The sequence below is a fragment of the Boeremia exigua genome, assembly GCF_020726555.1.
Source record: "Boeremia exigua strain MPI-SDFR-AT-0100 chromosome Unknown C7974scaffold_5, whole genome shotgun sequence".
Taxonomy (NCBI): Eukaryota; Fungi; Ascomycota; class Dothideomycetes; order Pleosporales; family Didymellaceae; genus Boeremia; species Boeremia exigua.
In genome coordinates this window covers 2,495,079-2,512,822 of record NW_025763522.1, presented here as the reverse complement: position 1 = coordinate 2,512,822, position 17,744 = coordinate 2,495,079, and the positions used below count along the sequence as shown (strand labels likewise).

The 17,744-nt window shown below is 52.9% G+C and overlaps 7 protein-coding genes across 7 annotated transcripts; 4 read left to right on the top strand and 3 right to left on the bottom strand.

The window, feature by feature from the left end:
* The first annotated feature begins 44 nt into the window (after positions 1–44).
* C7974DRAFT_393482 (uncharacterized protein) lies at positions 45–1,763 on the top strand. The gene has a single exon (XM_046141775.1). It carries the CDS (start codon positions 92–94, stop codon positions 1,562–1,564), a length of 1,473 nt encoding a protein of 490 aa, XP_045998561.1. The 5' UTR covers positions 45–91; the 3' UTR covers positions 1,565–1,763.
* On the bottom strand, positions 1,764–2,774 carry C7974DRAFT_393481 (uncharacterized protein). The gene has a single exon (XM_046141774.1). It carries the CDS (start codon positions 2,528–2,530, stop codon positions 1,829–1,831), a length of 702 nt encoding a protein of 233 aa, XP_045998560.1. The 5' UTR covers positions 2,531–2,774; the 3' UTR covers positions 1,764–1,828.
* Positions 2,775–6,362: 3,588 nt separating this feature from the next.
* C7974DRAFT_178118 (plasma membrane calcium-transporting ATPase 2) lies at positions 6,363–10,090 on the top strand. Its single transcript, XM_046136307.1, has one exon. It carries the CDS (start codon positions 6,630–6,632, stop codon positions 10,041–10,043), a length of 3,414 nt encoding a protein of 1,137 aa, XP_045998559.1. The 5' UTR covers positions 6,363–6,629; the 3' UTR covers positions 10,044–10,090.
* A 520-nt stretch (positions 10,091–10,610) lies between these two features.
* C7974DRAFT_393474 (uncharacterized protein) lies at positions 10,611–13,525 on the top strand. Its single transcript, XM_046141773.1, has 3 exons — positions 10,611–11,193; positions 11,245–11,943; positions 12,008–13,525. The coding sequence occupies exons 1-3, from the start codon at positions 10,638–10,640 to the stop codon at positions 13,054–13,056; spliced, it is 2,304 nt and encodes a 767-aa protein (XP_045998558.1). The 5' UTR covers positions 10,611–10,637; the 3' UTR covers positions 13,057–13,525.
* A 709-nt stretch (positions 13,526–14,234) lies between these two features.
* Positions 14,235–15,011, bottom strand: C7974DRAFT_412758 (uncharacterized protein; the record flags this gene model as incomplete). The annotated part of the gene is made up of 1 exon (XM_046143674.1): positions 14,235–15,011. The coding sequence occupies one exon, from the start codon at positions 15,009–15,011 to the stop codon at positions 14,235–14,237; it is 777 nt and encodes a 258-aa protein (XP_045998557.1).
* Positions 15,012–15,442: 431 nt separating this feature from the next.
* Positions 15,443–16,350, bottom strand: C7974DRAFT_471845 (uncharacterized protein; the record flags this gene model as incomplete). Its single annotated transcript, XM_046146522.1, has 1 exon — positions 15,443–16,350. One exon carries the CDS (start codon positions 16,348–16,350, stop codon positions 15,496–15,498), a length of 855 nt encoding a protein of 284 aa, XP_045998556.1. The 3' UTR covers positions 15,443–15,495.
* A 20-nt stretch (positions 16,351–16,370) lies between these two features.
* On the top strand, positions 16,371–17,717 carry C7974DRAFT_393473 (uncharacterized protein). The gene has a single exon (XM_046141772.1). The coding sequence runs from the start codon at positions 16,617–16,619 to the stop codon at positions 17,520–17,522; it is 906 nt and encodes a 301-aa protein (XP_045998555.1). The 5' UTR covers positions 16,371–16,616; the 3' UTR covers positions 17,523–17,717.
* Positions 17,718–17,744: the final 27 nt, after the last annotated feature.

Genomic DNA, 17,744 nt, shown 5'->3' with positions numbered 1-17,744 from the left:
ATGGCTGCCAGTCGCGTCCACCCCTTACGTCACGTTACACCATCAACAAACCTCACCTGCAGCAACGTCTTCGTCTCGCATTCCTGTCGCCATGTCAGATGACTGGCTGCATGCGCTCGATGACCCCCAGGCTCTATCGCGTACGAATGAGCGCATGAGCGAGCAGTACCAGGAGCCCTTCATCCACGATCTCGAGAGAGCGGTCACCACCACCCAGCAAGATGACCCAAACTATTATTCGCGTCTCCCGCGCTCGCTCATAACGACCTCGAGCGTTCAAACTTTCATGACAGGCACCGGGTCGTCAATTTATGACAGCCTCTCACCGCTCTTAGAGCAGACAGAGCACGAGCTCATCCTCGTGACGTGCTTCTGGGCTTCATCTACCAGCCGTGATGCGCTCAATGCCATCCTACGCAAGCTGTCTGACAAGGCTGTGCGGCGAGGCACAGAGAAGATACGTGTGCGATTGTGTTTCTCATCGTCTTCACTCTTTCAGAAGCTCTTCCACAAGCAGACAGCCACCGGCCAAACGTACGAAGCTTCAAAATGGGTGAAGACGTTCGGCCTTCCTGACCCCTCTGAATTAGGAGGCTTGAATCTCAAGATCAAGAGCGTTTTCGTTCTCCCATTCAGCGTCATGCACCCCAAGTTCATCGTCGTGGACAGGCAGGTTGTAGTCCTTCCAAGCTGCAACGTCAGCTGGGAAGAGTGGTTCGAAGGTGCCATCGTGATGAAAGGGCCTGTATCGTCCCAGTTTCTCAGGTTCTATTGGAGTTTCTGGGAGCGCCGCGTGGATGCACCCCCCAGCTTACCGGAGTGCGAGCAGGTCAAAGTAATCCATGAAACGATTCACGGTCAGTCAGGCGTGGTGTCCAGCGCTGTCCAGACTGCAACAGATTTCCCGAAAGAGACCCCAACCTTCTTCCTTCCCAGTCCTCACCGGCGAAATCCCGACTTTCGACCTGTTGGTACCGCCACAGCACCAATCACGCCTCTGAACGCCTTCATACTCACCCTGTTTGCAAAGGCAGAACGCAGTATACGTATCCAGTCACCCAACCTCACTGCACCACCGGTCTTGTCTGCGCTGCTCAAAGCACTGGCTCGCGGTATCGACGTAACGATTCTGACCTCGGCGCGACTCATGATACTCGAGCAGCTCGTCACCGCCGGGACGACCACAGCGCGCTGCGTTAAGACTCTCGTCAAACGGTACAAAGCGCTGGACACACAAGCAAGTCCAAGAGCGCACGACGAGGAAGCAGCAATAGCTCCTACCAAGATTGGGAAGCTCCACATTTCCTACTTTGAGCCGCGACATGGGTACAAGAAGAGGGGTGACGAGCAAGGGGAACCTCAGCAAAGTCACCTGAAGATGACAATTATTGATGGAGAGGTTATAGTGCTGGGCAGTGGAAATCTGGATCGCGCGAGTTGGTTTACAAGTCAAGAGCTGGGCGTTGCCTTCTTTGGGACTGACGTTGTGCAAAAGGTGGAAGGCACGGTAGACAAGGCTATGGTAGGGAGGGGTAAGGTCGTATTTGACAGCGAAGCGAGGTGACAAATATCGCCAGCACTTTAACTCCTTTGAGCGTGCATCGTAAAGATGATTTTGAGGGATTCACATGCAGCCGGGACACCTGAGGCTTTCATGTTGTACGAACAGACTTCCTATTTGGCATTGGCTAAATTTGTAGCGTATACCTGAAAGACGAACCCTAATAGCATTAGACTTTCTTTGTTCCCCTACGCGCTCCCAACACTCTACCCTCACACCCAACACGGCGACCCTCCAAGCTACCACGTGGCTAGCAGGACTGCCTCATCAAACAGCATCACCGAAGCGATCGCGCCACCTCCTTTCCACTACCACCTCCTCCCCCCTGACAAGCTTCTCCACCCCGCGCGCCAACCTCTCCCCACACCTCCGCCAACACGCCCTGCCCCCCTCTGCCGGAAACGACCCACACCTCAGCCCCCTAATCCTCACCTCGCACCACGCTGCACGCAACCCGCACCGCGCCCCCGCGAGAAACCACTCTACCCGCACCCCCGCCAAGCAAGAACCACCCGAAAAAGTCCCACACGCAGACCGCAAGTCCCCAATCTCGAGCGTCAGCGTAAGCGCACTGAGGTGCGCGAGCGCGCGCTGCCACTCAGGCGCCGGCGAGTCGGGGCGCGTCAGCAGCACGCTCCAGGGCGAAGACTTCGCGGCGGTGTGTGGTGCTAGGGGCTCCCAGGAGAGGAGCGCGGGGAGGTGCAGGGTGATGTGGAGGCTGTGCACGTGCGGTGCGAGGTAGGGTGAGATGGGTACTGGAGTTGCAGAGGGGGAGAGGTGTAGGGGTAGGGTTGTGTTGCGGAGGGCTTCTAGGGCGAGGGTGTGGGTGTGTTTGCTGGTTAGGAGGAGGGGGAGGAGGGGAGGGTGCGGGTGGAAGGGGGTGGTATGGAGGACGTGGGTGAGAATTTGTAAGATTAGTTCTGGGGGAAGGCCGTGCCAGGGGATGAGGAGGGAAGAGCGCTTGGTCATGGTTTATTGGTGGGGTTGTTCTGGGAATTCGATGGGTAACGGTGTGGTGGTGAGGAAGGCATCGTCGAGGTCAGGACAGGCGCTGTCTGTAATAAAAACTAGCGTGTTGGATTGTGACTCAAATCTAAAGCAACGCGGACGATGCCAGAGACTGTAATGATATATACGTACGAATTGGCAGGTCGGTTTCTATTAAACTTGGTGGGCAGCGACTTTTGCGTTCAAAGTAGCCAGATCTATCGACAGACAAGAAGAAAGTTGTTAAATGCGACTGCGACTGCGAATCCGAACAAAGACAATGCTTCTAGCAAGCCAAACTCGCCTAACCCGCTTCAAATCTGCTCTGGCCAATCGACACGCAGGACGAGTGGGGCGATCTACTCGACTGATAAGTCAGGCACGTCCCAACTCCCAGTCAGCCAATCGCCTTCTGCTCTTTTTTGCTCTCATTGTTGGTGAAAGAACTGAACCGACGTTCTTGGAGAGGATGCGTCTAGTGAAACGGTTGGTAAAAGTTGTACGACGTATGGGAGAGGATTGACAACCAATTGAGAGGCTGGGACACATGTAGACCTTCCTGAAGAATTTTTATGGTCTATTTTGGCATCGAAGTCAGCTACTACCAAATGTCTGTAACCGTCACTGATGCCCCTGATAGAATCCAGCGCGCATAATTACAAGACCTCATTGCCTGAATCATATTCCTGGCTGCTCAAGCCTATCTGTTTGCCTAAAAAAGAGCTCTTCTCTTTTCCTCCCATACGCCTATCCAAATATCGTAGTAACCCTAAACCTGCTCGGCCACTTGCTTGGGTCGCTCCATCAGTGTTTTAAGACCATCCGCGATCTTCTCAATGCAACGATGTGAACACGGACTCTTCCATTTCAGGTCGGGCTGTCCAGACTCTATCTCAGTCGAGTAGCATACACTGCCATCATGTGTGACGACTCGTACTATGACATGATCGGCGCGCAATGGGCAGTCTCCAGCGTTCATAGAGAAATCCACTTCTCCGTTTCTCATAACACATGATAGATTCCAGTTCGACTGTATGGGTCTTCGCGGTAATATGATTTCAACCACCAATTGGCGCAAATTTGGTAGGCGTCGCTGCCAGTCTGTCTGGGAGAATCTCATGGGCTGAAGTGGCGACCGAAAAAGCCTGCGCCATACCGCTGCCTGGTAGTCACAGCTGCGCATTTTCAGCGCGCTTTCGCGCAAAGCTAGCATACGCGTGAGCTGGAACGAAATCAACAGGTTCTGACAGCCTCGCCTTGGGAGTGGCACTTGACACGGAATTCGGGGCCAGAAACGCAGCTCGAATGTGTTTTTGTTCCAGATCTCCAAAGACAAGTCATGCATACGCTTGCTGGTCAGAAACAGAGACAACACTTTCCGCTTGTGACGGTGTGCTTCGGACATCGTCATCTTGAGACAGTACGTGAGGATCTCAACCTTTAGCTCGTCGGGCAAACGATCCCATGGACACGGCGCTTCTTTCAAGCGTCGAGTCTGACTTCGCGTAACGACTGGCATTGTTTTGTCGATGTTAGGTGTTGAGGTGGACAGACAGGCCTTTTAAACGAGTAGGGGACCAAACAATTAGTGAGAGAATGTTTCACATTTCGCTTCACAAAGAGGCACGGGTTGTACAAGGAGGCACGGGGTGTACAAACCAAGCAGCTTGCTGATTTCGCAAGCGTCCTGCAGGCACGGTTGTGTCGAATTTGTTTTGCTTTCAAGTCAGTGTACGGTATGCCAGTGAAATACTAATGGTGCAAGGCTGGACCAGATATTCTACCTGTTTGTGCAAAGATATTGCAGATTATATTATCGAAAAACTGCACGTTCCATCGCTCTAGTTGAAATACACGCTCAATCACAAACGGGGCGTATTACGGGAGATGACCGAGGTCGATCATCAGCTCACAGCAATATGAGGAGGATTAATTCCCGCATTCATACCTGATATCACATGACATTGAAGCTCTGTAAGTATTGCGTACAAAAGAGACTCGCCGGTAGTCTCGACCTCAAATGCCACTGCCAACGTATGGCATGTGAAGTAGTCTCTCTACGCCTAACAGCGCAAAGAAGGACCGAAGAGGCATTTTCCCACCATCAGCGCCCATACACAACTTTCGAGGTTTGACGATGAAATCAGCCTTAGGGGTTGCGACGTCAAGTTCCGCCTTCACCAAGACAGCACTGCCCCAACCAAGGCCTCATCAAGTCCTCTCTTCTTGGGTGGATTATCGTACATGTTATAATTGTGACTAGCTGGGATGCCAACATGGGGACCACTGCAATTATATGTGCCTTGACGCTGTGTGTGCAGATCGAGGTCAAGCCCAACAGGCCGGCTTGGAGTTCTGGATGTTGCTCAATTGGTTAGATGAATTACCCGGTTTGAGCGTGAGCACTGTTACTGGGCTGATGCAGGTACAAGACCGCAAGAGATCGTCACCGAGATTTTTGAATTCTGACTATAGTGCTTTCCAAGTGGCCAAGTCGAGCACTGCCCCAATGTTAGTGCGAACGGTCTTAGTTGATGATTCGAAATCACACAGAGCCGAGTGCGACGGGACATCGAAACCGTATTTTGTCCAATAGTATAGGAATGAAGGTATCTGGACCTGAGCAAGGCCTCAACCTAGTCACTGTGGTGTTCAAGGCCCGCTGTGACGCAGGGAGTTTCAATTTGACAGTCATTGATCTCGAGACGGTTGACCCCAGACTCAAAGGCGGACATTAGGCCTTAGAAGTATGGGAGTCGAGAGAGACACAGCCCTTGATAGCACACGTTGAACGTCACGAAGAAGGCTGAGTTCCTAGCCTACCGGTGGACAACTCGTAAGGCTTACCATAAGCCGCACTTTATTTGCCAAATTTCGGACAGCCCCTTTCCGGTGATGGCACCTTGCTGGTAAGACTGTCTCAGCCGGTGAAGACTGAATGTGGGAGACTAGACAGACTCACTGGAGCATTTGCGATCATGATGCGTATCATCGTCCGCGTCTTGTTGTACTGCGCCTCGCGGTACCTCCGCGCGGCAAATGGGATTTGGATTTACGATTCGCTGGTGTCTCAATATCGCAGGGCATGCGTAGCTGGTCACCGCTCACCATCGGCGAGGCCATGCCTGTAGGGTCACATGAGTACGTGCTGTTGTGAATGTTGAAGATCGAGACAGTGGCGAAGAACAACACCGACTGAGCTGGACGTGTGGCTGTGTGGCTGAGCTGTGCCACAGTTCTGATTGGATCAATACGCTGAATACGCTCAGCCCCGTACGTTATGCTCAGGACAAAGCGTCTTCTCATTTGTCAAGTTAGAGTGGCTAAGGCTGCTAAGCCTCAATTGTGGCGCCGTCCGTACCAATCAGAACGCTGTGTTGGATGCAGCAGCCTTGTTTAGCTTCACGATCGGCTTACCGTCACCACTACCCTATCTCTACCTCAGTAATACTGCTACCTGACAGTAACATTGCTGCTGAACTCTCAGGATCGTTTCTTTCGTAGAGGGTTTGCCGACGCGGTAAGTGTGAGGACCTCCGCGCGCCATGCTGTCACACAATTTGCACTGCCCCCCTCGTCAAGGCGCCGGCGCTCTTGTCGCCTCGGCGTTTTCGATCTCCGCCCCGTATCCGCCAACAGTGAACAGTTCACAATCCTTGGCTAAACCGTCCAGTGGCGATCAGTAAAACTGGAAAGCAAGAAATCGGCCAGCTGTCGCGCTTTGAAGCGATGCTCGGCTCGCAGCGCTTCAGATCAAACGAGGTCAAGACCGCAAAGCGTCCGTGGGGCGCAATGCCCAGAAAGGCTGGAAATGAAGACGTTGTCCGCTCTTACCAAGGCAGCTGCTAAATGACGCACAAGACCAGCCAAGGAGCGCTTGGAGGCAGGCAAACTTATACACAGCCTCCTTGCCCGCTGCAGGTATAACTCTCCTACGCTCCACAGGGTAAGACACACATACCAATTAATGTCAGCTTAAGTCGCCGTGCTATCCGAAGCACCCCTTGTCCGTTCAACTGAGTCTATCACATTTACTCCGGATTCATATCTCTTTCGATCTTAGATCTAGTACCTCCTCACAATGGAGAGCGGAAAGCTAGCTCCACCTACTCTGCAGGTCAACACCCGGCAAAGAGCAGCAAGTAACGCGGACACCATCACATCCTCCACATCCGACCCTTTCCGCACACCGGTATCACCCTTATCAGACGTAGCCCCTAGCAATGCGTCAACAGCCGTAAACGACCCAGAGACAGCATTACTTCCCGACCCAGGGACAGAAGCAGACTTTGAAGTCGCCAACAACCCTTTCGCCTATTCGCCAGGGCAGTTGAACAAGCTATTCAACCCTAAATCACTATCCGCCTTCCAGGCGCTAGGTGGCTTGCAAGGTATCGCTCGTGGGCTACAGTCCGACACACATTCTGGACTGAGCGTCGACGAAGCGGGTGTTCCCCAGCAGATAACATTCGACCAAGCCGTACACGGCACGACTACAGACAAAAAGACAGAACGAACAAGTAGTGGCAGCAATCCTTTCGAGGATCGAATCCGTGTTTATGGGCGCAACGTCTTGCCCGCTAAGAAGGCCACGCCTCTATGGAAACTTACATGGAACGCCTACAACGACACAGTACTTATCGTCCTTACTGTCGCTGCCGTAATCTCGCTCGCGCTTGGCCTGTATGAAACATTTGGTGCGGAGCACGAGCCCGGTGCTCCTACACCAGTCGACTGGGTAGAGGGCCTCGCTATCTGTATCGCCATCATCATTGTCGTCTTGGTCACTGCTGTCAACGACTGGCAAAAAGAGCAAGCATTCGTTCGCCTCAATGCAAAGAAAGAAGAGCGCGAGATCAAGGTCACCCGGTCCGGCAAAGCGGTAATGATCAGTGTCTACGATGTACTGGTCGGCGACGTCATCCACATGGAACCTGGAGATGTCGTTCCCGTCGACGGCATCTTTATCGAAGGCCACGATGTTAAATGCGACGAGTCCTCGGCAACTGGAGAGTCGGACGCCCTTCGCAAGATGCCCAGCGCCATGGTCTTGAAAGCGTTGGCGGAAGGCCACTCGCAGAAGGGACTCGATCCGTTCATCATCTCGGGCGCCAAAGTCAACGAGGGCCTTGGTACCTACATGGCTACCTCCGTCGGTGTCCACAGCTCTTTCGGCAAGATCATGATGTCGGTGCGCAGCGACATGGAGGTAACTCCCCTCCAGGAGAAGCTCGGACGCCTTGCTGTCGCTATCTCTAAGATCGGTAGTGCTGCTGCTGGTATCCTCTTCTTCGTCCTGCTCTTCCGCTTTGTTGCCTCGATCTCTGGCGACGGCCGAACACCCACCGAGAGGGGAGAGGCATTCATGGATATCTTGATTGTTGCAGTCACGATTATCGTGGTGGCTGTTCCCGAAGGTCTTCCCCTTGCTGTAACACTTGCCCTGGCTTTCGCTACCACAAGGATGCTGAAAGAGAACAACCTCGTTCGTGTGCTGCGAGCATGCGAAACGATGGGTAATGCCACTGCCATCTGCTCGGATAAGACAGGAACTCTCACCACCAACGTAATGACGGTCGTTGCCGGCAAATTCGGTTACACTACCTTCGCGCAGTCTGACAGCGAGACCGGCACGACTGTCCAGTCCTGGGCATCTGATGTCACTCCAGCTGCCAAAGAGCTCCTCGTCCAGTCGATTGCGATCAACTCTACCGCTTTCGAGGGTCAAGAAGACGGGAGAAAGGTTTTCATCGGATCCAAGACTGAGACTGCGTTGTTGCAACTCGCCAGCGATCACCTCGGGCTTGTCTCACTCGCCGAAACCCGCGACAGCGAAGAGGTCGTTCACATGATGCCATTCGACTCGAGCAAGAAGTGCATGGCTGCTGTTATCAAGCTCAAGACAGGCGGTTACCGCCTCATTGTCAAGGGTGCCTCCGAAATTCTTGTCGGCATGTGCTCAGAGCAAGCCAACTTCAGCACACTTGAGACTGAGCCTCTTACTGAGGAGGGTCGTCAGGCACTTCTCGCCACTATCAGCGAGTTTGCGAACAAGTCTCTTCGCACCATCGGTCTCGTCTACCAGGAATACACTCAATGGCCTCCAGCTCACGCCAGTTTCACCGAGACCGGCAGTGTCGACTTCGGATCCATTCTTCGCAGCCTTGTCTTCTTCGGTGTAGTCGGTATTCAAGATCCTGTCCGCCCTGGCGTACCCGAGGCTGTCCGCAAAGCCCAGGGTGCAGGTGTCACAGTTCGCATGGTCACCGGTGACAACATGCAAACGGCACGTGCCATCGCAACAGAGTGCAACATCTACACAGAAGGTGGCGTGGTCATGGAGGGCCCTGATTTCCGACGTCTCTCTGAGTCAGAGATGGACGAGGTCATTCCCCGCCTCCAGGTTCTTGCTCGTTCCTCGCCCGAAGACAAGCGTATTTTGGTCACCCGTCTGAAGGCGCTCAACGAGATTGTTGCCGTTACCGGTGATGGTACCAACGACGCACCTGCTCTCAAGGCTGCCAACATCGGTTTCTCCATGGGTATCTCAGGTACTGAGGTTGCCAAGGAAGCATCTGCGATCATTCTCATGGACGACAACTTTTCGTCGATTATCACCGCCCTCATGTGGGGACGAGCAGTGAACGACGCCGTGCAGAAGTTCCTTCAGTTCCAGATCACTGTCAACATTACTGCTGTCTTGCTCGCCTTCGTCACAGCCATCTACGACGATGAGATGAAGCCCGCGCTCAAGGCCGTGCAACTGCTTTGGGTCAACCTCATCATGGACACCTTCGCCGCCCTCGCCTTGGCCACCGATCCCCCTACCGAGCGTATTCTGAACCGTCCTCCCCAGGGCCGCGACAAGCCCCTCATCACCACCACCATGTGGAAGCAGATCACCGGTCAGAACATCTACAAACTCACCGTGATCTTCGTGCTCTACTTTGCTGGTGGCGATATCCTTGGCTACGACCTCTCGATCCCCGAGAAGAAGCTTGAGCTTGACACCGTCATCTTCAACAGTTTCGTCTGGATGCAGATCTTCAACATCTTCAACAACAGGCGTTTGGACAACAAGCTCAACATCTTCGAGGGCATTCAGCGCAACCACTTCTTCTCTTTCATCGTCGTCCTCATCATCGGTCTCCAGGTCATGATCATCATGGTCGGCGGCCGCGCCTTCCAGATCACACCCGGCGGTATTGACGGCACGCAGTGGGCAATCTCAATCGTCACTGGCTTCATTTGCATTCCGTGGGCCGTGGCAATCAGGTACTTCCCCGATGAATGGTTCGCGGCTATTGCGCACGTTGTCGGCATTCCATGTGTCATTGTCTACAATTGGCTCGGGAAGGGATTCTCTGCGATTGGCGGTCTGTTCAGGAAGAAGAAGACACAGGACCCGGAGAAGGATGTTGCGATCGCTACGCCACCCATCGTTGTGGTTGACGATGCGGCATCATTTCAGGAGAAGAACAAGTCTCAGGTGTAATTTGGGTCGCGCTCCCATCGCATAGATTGTATTTTGTACTGCATAGCATATGATACCACATGATTTTCAATGAAGTTACGACACTCCTTTTCTCTAAGGAACCTTAGAGCTTTTAATTTTCTTTCCTAGTGCTAGCGTATTTTGTGAAAAACACAGTGCGCAGAGAGTGAGGCTATTGTTAGCTTCCGAATAGAACACCGCTCACAGCGAGCACATGAACTTTGCAATTCGCCTACTTTATCGCACGCAAACCAATTCTTGCCTCATGAAGATCATCATTCGCGGCACGCTGGCACGTATTCTAGGAGTGCAACACGCGCCTGATCTCAGCACGGTGTACGACGCGCTCAGCATCCTGCGATTCGAGCTCAAGACAGTACCTATTTAAAAGTGGCTCGGTGATGATAGGCGTCGTTACGTCATAGAAAACACACAGCAGCACGCGTTTGTAGTCGCGGAAGGCGTAGACAGGGCGCACGGACACGGTACCATTTGCGCTCTAGCGTGACTGAGATGACAAAGGCACCCGCTTGCGGGACATCTCGTGCTTTCTTGTACACTCTTTATCGTGTACGTCTGGCTCTTGTATCAGCGATGGACAATCTCACCGAAAACGAGTCTGTTGAAGACTTTGACTTCGTCGCACTATCTGCACTGCTGTTAACTGATCCAGCAGTAACGCCAGCAGACTTCCAGCATCCTAACCAGAATCTAAACAGCTGTCCCAGCACTTCCTCTGCGTTTCCTTTTAACAACCCTGCGACAAATTATGCCACACCATCAAAAAAGGGTGCGCGCATCAACAAAGGAGCAATTTACATTCTGAAAGCCTGGCTTAATACGCACGAGGACAGACCTTATCCTCGGCCTGACGACTTGCAACTCTTGCAGCAGCAGACTGGGCTGGAACGCAAACAGATCACAAACTGGTTCGCAAACGCTCGTCGCCGTGGCCTTGTTCGTGACTCTGAACCAAAACATCTCCAAGGACACAACGGTCAAACAAGCCCACTTGACATCATTGCGAGACCTGGTACCCCTGCTTATAAAGATCCTTTGCAACGATGGGTAGAGTCGCCACCAGAGAATGAAGCCGCATCGTTTGGTGACATTATCCGCGCCGTAACCACGGATCTAGATCGCTTCAATGGTATGCCCGAAATGAAAGCATGCAAGGAATCAAGCTGACTCGAACTCGAAGGTGAGCACGACCAACCAGAAACGCTGTACCCATCGTCCTCTGCAAGCAGTGTCAGTACGTCGTACTCTAACGCGCGGTCGGACCCTAACTCATCTGGGTCTCAAACGTCCCATGGGCCGATTCGTAGATCGCGCAAGCGGGGGTTGAAGAAGCGCGATCGCTACAAGAGAGCCCTGGCTGCGCCTGACTTACCATACCAATGCACCTTTTGCGTCGAGACGTTCAAGACGAAGTATGATTGGCAACGTCATGAAAAAGCCCTACACCTCTCGTTAGAGCAATGGATATGTGCGCCAGAGGGTGCGAGAGTTCCAGTATCGGCCAAGCAAGAGGACCAGTGCTGTGCTTTCTGCGGTGAACCATCTCCAGACGATACACATCTTGACGGACATCAGTACTCGGCTTGCCAAGCACGAGATGAAACTGAACGCAGCTTCTATCGCAAAGATCACCTTGTTCAACACCTGAGGCTTGTTCACAAGGTTGACACTAAGCATGTCCCACTAGATCGATGGAAGACCTCTATGCTGGATATACAGTCAAGGTGTGGGTTCTGCAATCTAATCATGAGTACTTGGACAGAGAGAGTGAACCACTTAGGGGAGCACTTCAAGACAGGCGCAACAATGGCGAAGTGGCAAGGTGATTGGGGGTTTGAGGACCATGTATTGCAGCGTGTGGAAGACGGCATGCCGCCATGTAAGTGCTCGATAAAACTGGTAAGTTACATACACAATAAAACATTCATTGACCTCAAGAGTAGATTTCATTCACCTCGAGAAGATGACGCCTTGGCCTTTACGCGCATGTGATACACCAACCGCCACGCCTGTCAGCGCTTACGAGCTGCTTAAGCTTGAGGTTAACTTTTTCCGACAGGGTTATCTTGATCTGAATGGAATCCCGCCAGACCGCCATGCTATCCAGCTAGAGGCATGCCGTATCATATTCGCATCAGATGCCCTTTCAGATACGGGCCCTTCAACTTCGCAGCGAAATGATGGACAGTCCTGGCTTCGCGACATAATCATGTTGAATCCAGATATCACCACAGAAGCCCTGTTTGGGCCACTCCGCACCCCTTCTGAGGGCGTTTTAAGTTTACGAATTTGTGGCCTTAATCACCTATTTGAACGATGTCCACTTGAAACACAGCTTCGCGCTTTCGCACAAGCACAAGGTAACACGCCTTCTGGTTGGCTGGACTGGACACTCCAGAAAGAGGCTTGCGAGATCATTCGCCGTACCGAGAATACTCCTAATGCTACTCTAGAAGGCTTCGCAGACTGGCTTATCCACGCTATCGGAGCCAATAACAGCTGGCTACCAGCCTTCAAGCTACGCACCGGCTTACGTTCTGACGATCAACCAGACTCAGCCGCAACTTTCCCAGCCCAGCCGATCAATGGCCAAGGGCTGCCTGCTCCCTTTCTCATGGAGCCTACGTTCATTTCTGGACTTGTCGAAGCCCCTTTCCACACAATAGCCCAAAGTCCATCTCCGCTTGCACTCACCCCTGGTCTGCTTGTCAACAATTCACAAAGCTACCTGGCCATGGGCACGAAATTTTATCGCCTTTTTTCCGACGACCTCAGGCGCTGGGTCCTCGCTACCATGTCCCCATCCAACCCAGGCTGCCATGTCCCATCTGATGCCGAAATCCAGCATCACGCGCGCTGGATCATGTATGAATCTGATGACCCATGGAACCAGACTGTCGCGGACCAGCCTGAGTGGCTGAGGCGGTTCAAGAAAGGTGTCGGTATCATCGGTGCTGAAGGTTCCACTAAGACCACGGGGCTACTCATGTAGCAAGTCCTACGGCGGCAGGTGCTCAGCCGCCCGGGACGGATGCGACCGAATTGTGCGAAGGGATAAGTGGACGTAAGCCTCCGCATCTCACGTCTTGACCACGGAGATACTAGCGGGAAGGGGGTCGAGGAAGATAGTTGTTAGCAGGAAAGAGGATGGGGATTATTGCCAGGGTCTAACAGGAAGATGGGCGCATGTGTCTGGGCATGCCGGGAAAAGGAAGGAGGCTGCTAGAGCTGATGTCGATTCAAGGTCGCTCACGAACTGATCGCAGGACCTCGAGTGGGGCTCCTTTTAGCCCACCAGGGCACAGACGACCTTTCTTCAACATACGAATCCTTGACCTGTGATAGACTGTCATTCATCAAAACAACTAAAGTGTTGCAACAACCCACAGATCAGCGTGAAGTATCTCTGATTGACACGCCTTGTATTCCGAAAACTTACGCCCGAACTGCGGTCAGTTCCAAGATGGATGTAAAATAATAAACGATAGTCTTAGGTCAATGGAACTAAGTCAGATTTCGCGGCCCCAAACACGAAATATCTCATGAACTGACTCACGCCATGCATCGGACGCCCTGTGACGAGCGCCCTGTGACAAGCGCATTATGCGCTCGGCCGTACACCGGCTGCGGTTTAGCGCACTTCCGTACTTTCCTTATCCGATGTAGCGTCCCCAACATGTCATAAGAAGCACTTGAACTCGCGGCGAGCAAATAGTACAACATTGTAGCCTCAAAGTCGCTCAAAACAGTCACTCACTTATCAACATCCGTCTCCAGTCATATAATGATATGTTCAAAACAAGCTTTTCGGCTTGAAAAGTCTCGGGTGTTATTTGGCTCGCGTTTCTATCGCATGTATTGTATTTTGTACTGCATAGCATATGATACCATGTGATTTTCATTGAAGTTAGAACTCCTTAACAAATGAAATATTCTTCTGAACTCAAGCAAAGGAAAAATGGTCCTACATCTGAACAAAGGAAAAGCTGTTCCATCTCCAGACAAATGAGACATAATTCTACATCTGAGAGATTTTGTTTCCCGTGATGTGCGTGCTCACAAAAGAAAAGGGTTGTTACCAAAGGAAAAAGTCGGTGTCAAATCCGTCAATCGCTCGGCATACTGCGATGGCATTTGCATAACCATACACCTCCTGTGCGTTCGTGCGTCTCATGGGAGAAACGAAATCCTAGACTTTAGGTAGTCCATCTGGTCCTGGATGGATGGCACATTGCGCTCAGACTCAAAAGGACCGCCACCAAAGATGAAAATCTCGCCGCGGCACCTGAACTGCACATCCATAGCACCTGCCACAAACGTGTCCCATTTACGGGCGTAGTGGAACCCTACGCTTACATGACGCAGGCCAGAGAGGCCATGGGACGCTTGCGCAATTCGGCTAACTACTAACCAGCCATCTGTCACGGTGATCATGACCTTTTGGATCATGCCGTTGAAGATGGACGACGGATACGCATAAACGAGGCGTAGGTTGCGAATCTGCGCTACGTTGAACACGTTCATCTTGTAGAAGACATGTTTCGCGAGTTCGGCAATCTCAGGGGTCATTTGAAGGTGCTCGAGGAATGTCTCCCGGACGTCCGAGAAAGACGAAACCCCGCGTTCTGGGTCTATGACGAGATTGTGGGCCAGGATTTCTACCTTAAGCTCACTCGGCAGTTTAGACCAACCCTTCGCGAAAGCCGGGCCGAGGGGCGCCATAGAGAAGACGAGCGTGTACAGCGGCACAGAGATGCAGAACGGCTTGGTAGGTACCATCAAGACACCGTTGACTTCAAGTTCAGTTGGCGACGTAATCCACAGAGGTGTTGGCGTGTTGATCTTGAGGTTGTTGTAGATGCGCAGCGGGTAGTCTTCGCAGCTACCCGGCTCAGGCGGATCCTGATAGTCGGCGAGGAAGCTCAGTTCGCGGAAGCGTCGTCGCATGATGGAATTGGTTGAGAGGTAGGGTGGAGAGTGTTAATTGGAATATTGAACCTGCGTTGATATTTATGCAATCGTTCGCGTCTTTCACTAGAGTGAAGCCATGCTACTTCGTTAGGCTACAGAACTGCCCAACAATGTTGTGGGGACTTCAACACACAGCTCGTCTGGACCAAGAACTGCCCAACAATGCTGTGGGGACTTTATTACGCAACTCATCCAGACAGATTGAGCCTCATTGCAACATAATGAGTTACTCACCAAGAGCCTCGAGCTCGCCAGACGAACTTTACAAGCGACGGGTTTCATGACTGACTCTAGATCTGTTTGATATGGGTGTTAGATTCTACGGTCGAAAGAGGATCCAGTCATGTACATGCGTTGCTCAACGTACACTCGAGAGCAGTAGAAATATTTTCGCAACCTACAGACGAGGGACATCGGTGATACGAAATACACAACGGCTATTCCGTCGCTTGACCAACAATCATACAGGGCCCTGGATTGCTTGACTACGCGGTTGTACTCCAAACACAAACAGCCCCTTGACTACCTCTTCGACCTGCTCTACCAGCTCCACAAGCTTCCCGTCAGTGCACCCCCTTGCAAACTCGACACGATCAAACTCGAGCGTCCCGTGCGATGCAAACCTCACCACCGGAGGCAGCCGAAGGCTCAACCAAGCAGACCACTCGTCGGCACTGCTATCTGCACCAAGCCCACGCTCCAAGAGAAACAATCTAACCAGCCGAACAACCGAGCATCGAATCTCGACATGCACCAGCCCCTGGAACCCAAACCTCTTTTCCGCAACACCCTCAATGGTCTCCCTATCGCCATCCTCCAGCCACGTAAACAGCGCCACCCTTCTAATCAGCGGCCTCACACACACCGGCGGAAACCCGCGGAACATTGTAAGCTCCTCCTGCAGCGGCAGCACCACGAACCGATTCTCCGCGAAAAACAACCCCCGCGCCAACCCCGCAATCTCAGGCGTCATCCGCAAGTAGTGCAACAGCGTCTCGCGCACAACCCTATTTGCATCGCGCGGCCATAGCGCAGACGGGTATACTAACTCAAACCGCAAGATCGCCTGCTTCAGCTCCACCGGCAGCTTCGCCCAGCCGCGCGCGAACCCGCGCGCCAGCACGCCGCAGGGCATCACGCGCACGGGCGCCGGCGACGAGAGGTGCATCGGGGTGTGCAGCGAGAGCGTGAAGCTGACGTTGTGCGGGTAGCTGGCGCGCAGCAAGATGGGGGATGTGATGAGGAATTTGGCGTGTGGCGGGATCGTCATGGGCCAGAAGATGTGGATTATCTCGCGCTCGCTTGGGGGTGGCATTCTGGGGTTGGGAGGTCTGGGGGCGGGTGGGGGGTGGTAAGTAGGGCTAGGCTGTCACAGTGGCGTGGTGGAATGTGTGAGGTCTGGTGGTTGTGAGGTGTGAGTTGGGCTTCACAGTGCGCGATATTGACCGAACGGCGAGGTCTGAAGCTGATCTAGTGAATTCCTTGTTGGGTACTTTGAATCCGCAATTCTGATCACTGGCTGTGGGGATAGTATTTGAGGAGCTCCTTTTCGTGCAAAGAAGCGTAACAATTCTCGACACCATGACTTCCCCTACTACCCCAACGACAGAGGCTCTGGGTAAAACAGCAGACACCCCTCTGCCAATTGTAAGAAAATTTTTCCACAAAGGCCCTGGAACACTGTGGATCACATCCCCAGATCCCGTCGAGGTCGCCGGCGGCATCATCTGGTCCGCTTCACCCATAAGCGTCAGCAACACGCGTGTGCCTTTCTCGACCTGCATCAAACCAGCAGGTCCACTTAAGCGCACGCTCCTAGTGTCCTGCATGCGACTCCCGGGCGAGCTGCAACTGCGCATCCTGCGCTACCTGCTCGGTTCTGGTGACAGAATCGGGTTCCGCGGGACCTCGCTGCGGAGCCTGACAGCGATACGCACCGCGGATGTTGACAGGAACCAATTTCCGTACTACGCGGTGCTGCACGACACCGGCGTTTCCAATGTCGTCGACTATGCGCGCATGGCGTACTACAACTACAACACCTTCTGCGTCGCGCTGGGCACGTCTGTGGACGGGCGTGCGAATGCGCTAAGGCCGTTCGACAGCACGTTTATACTGTATCCGGGGGAGTTCATTAATCACCACATCTGGCGCCTGGAGATCGCGATGTGCATTGACCGCGACTGCCCCAATTACTGGCGGTACGTCGTGCGGCTTGCGAATGGCGAGTATGGGTTTCCGAACCTGAAGCACGTCGCTTTTGTGATATCGACGGACTGGATGAATGCGGGTATAGACCAGGACGAAGATGTGCTGGAGTTCTGGAATGCGTTTCAGGGTGCTGTGGGCGAGGGGGTTGCGTTTGGTTGTCGTGGCGATATCGTTATTCGCGATGATATGGTGAAGCCTGTGCCGTTTACTCCGCCGGTTGATCCTGCTACTGTTCTTCCGTATTTGCAGGAGAAGATTAGGTTTGCAAAGTCTTGATTTGGAACAACATCATCGCCTCGGCTATGATACCGCTCGTGATGCACAATAAAGGTGTCAACAAAGAAGAGCGAGCACCACCGTCCCTTTCACTCCCACAGCACCGCCACAAACACCGTCACAACGACCAGCACCCAAGACACAGCGCATTCAAACCACCACATCCCTTTTTTTGTATATACACTATCGTACTCGTACAACACACGCACAAACACACGCACA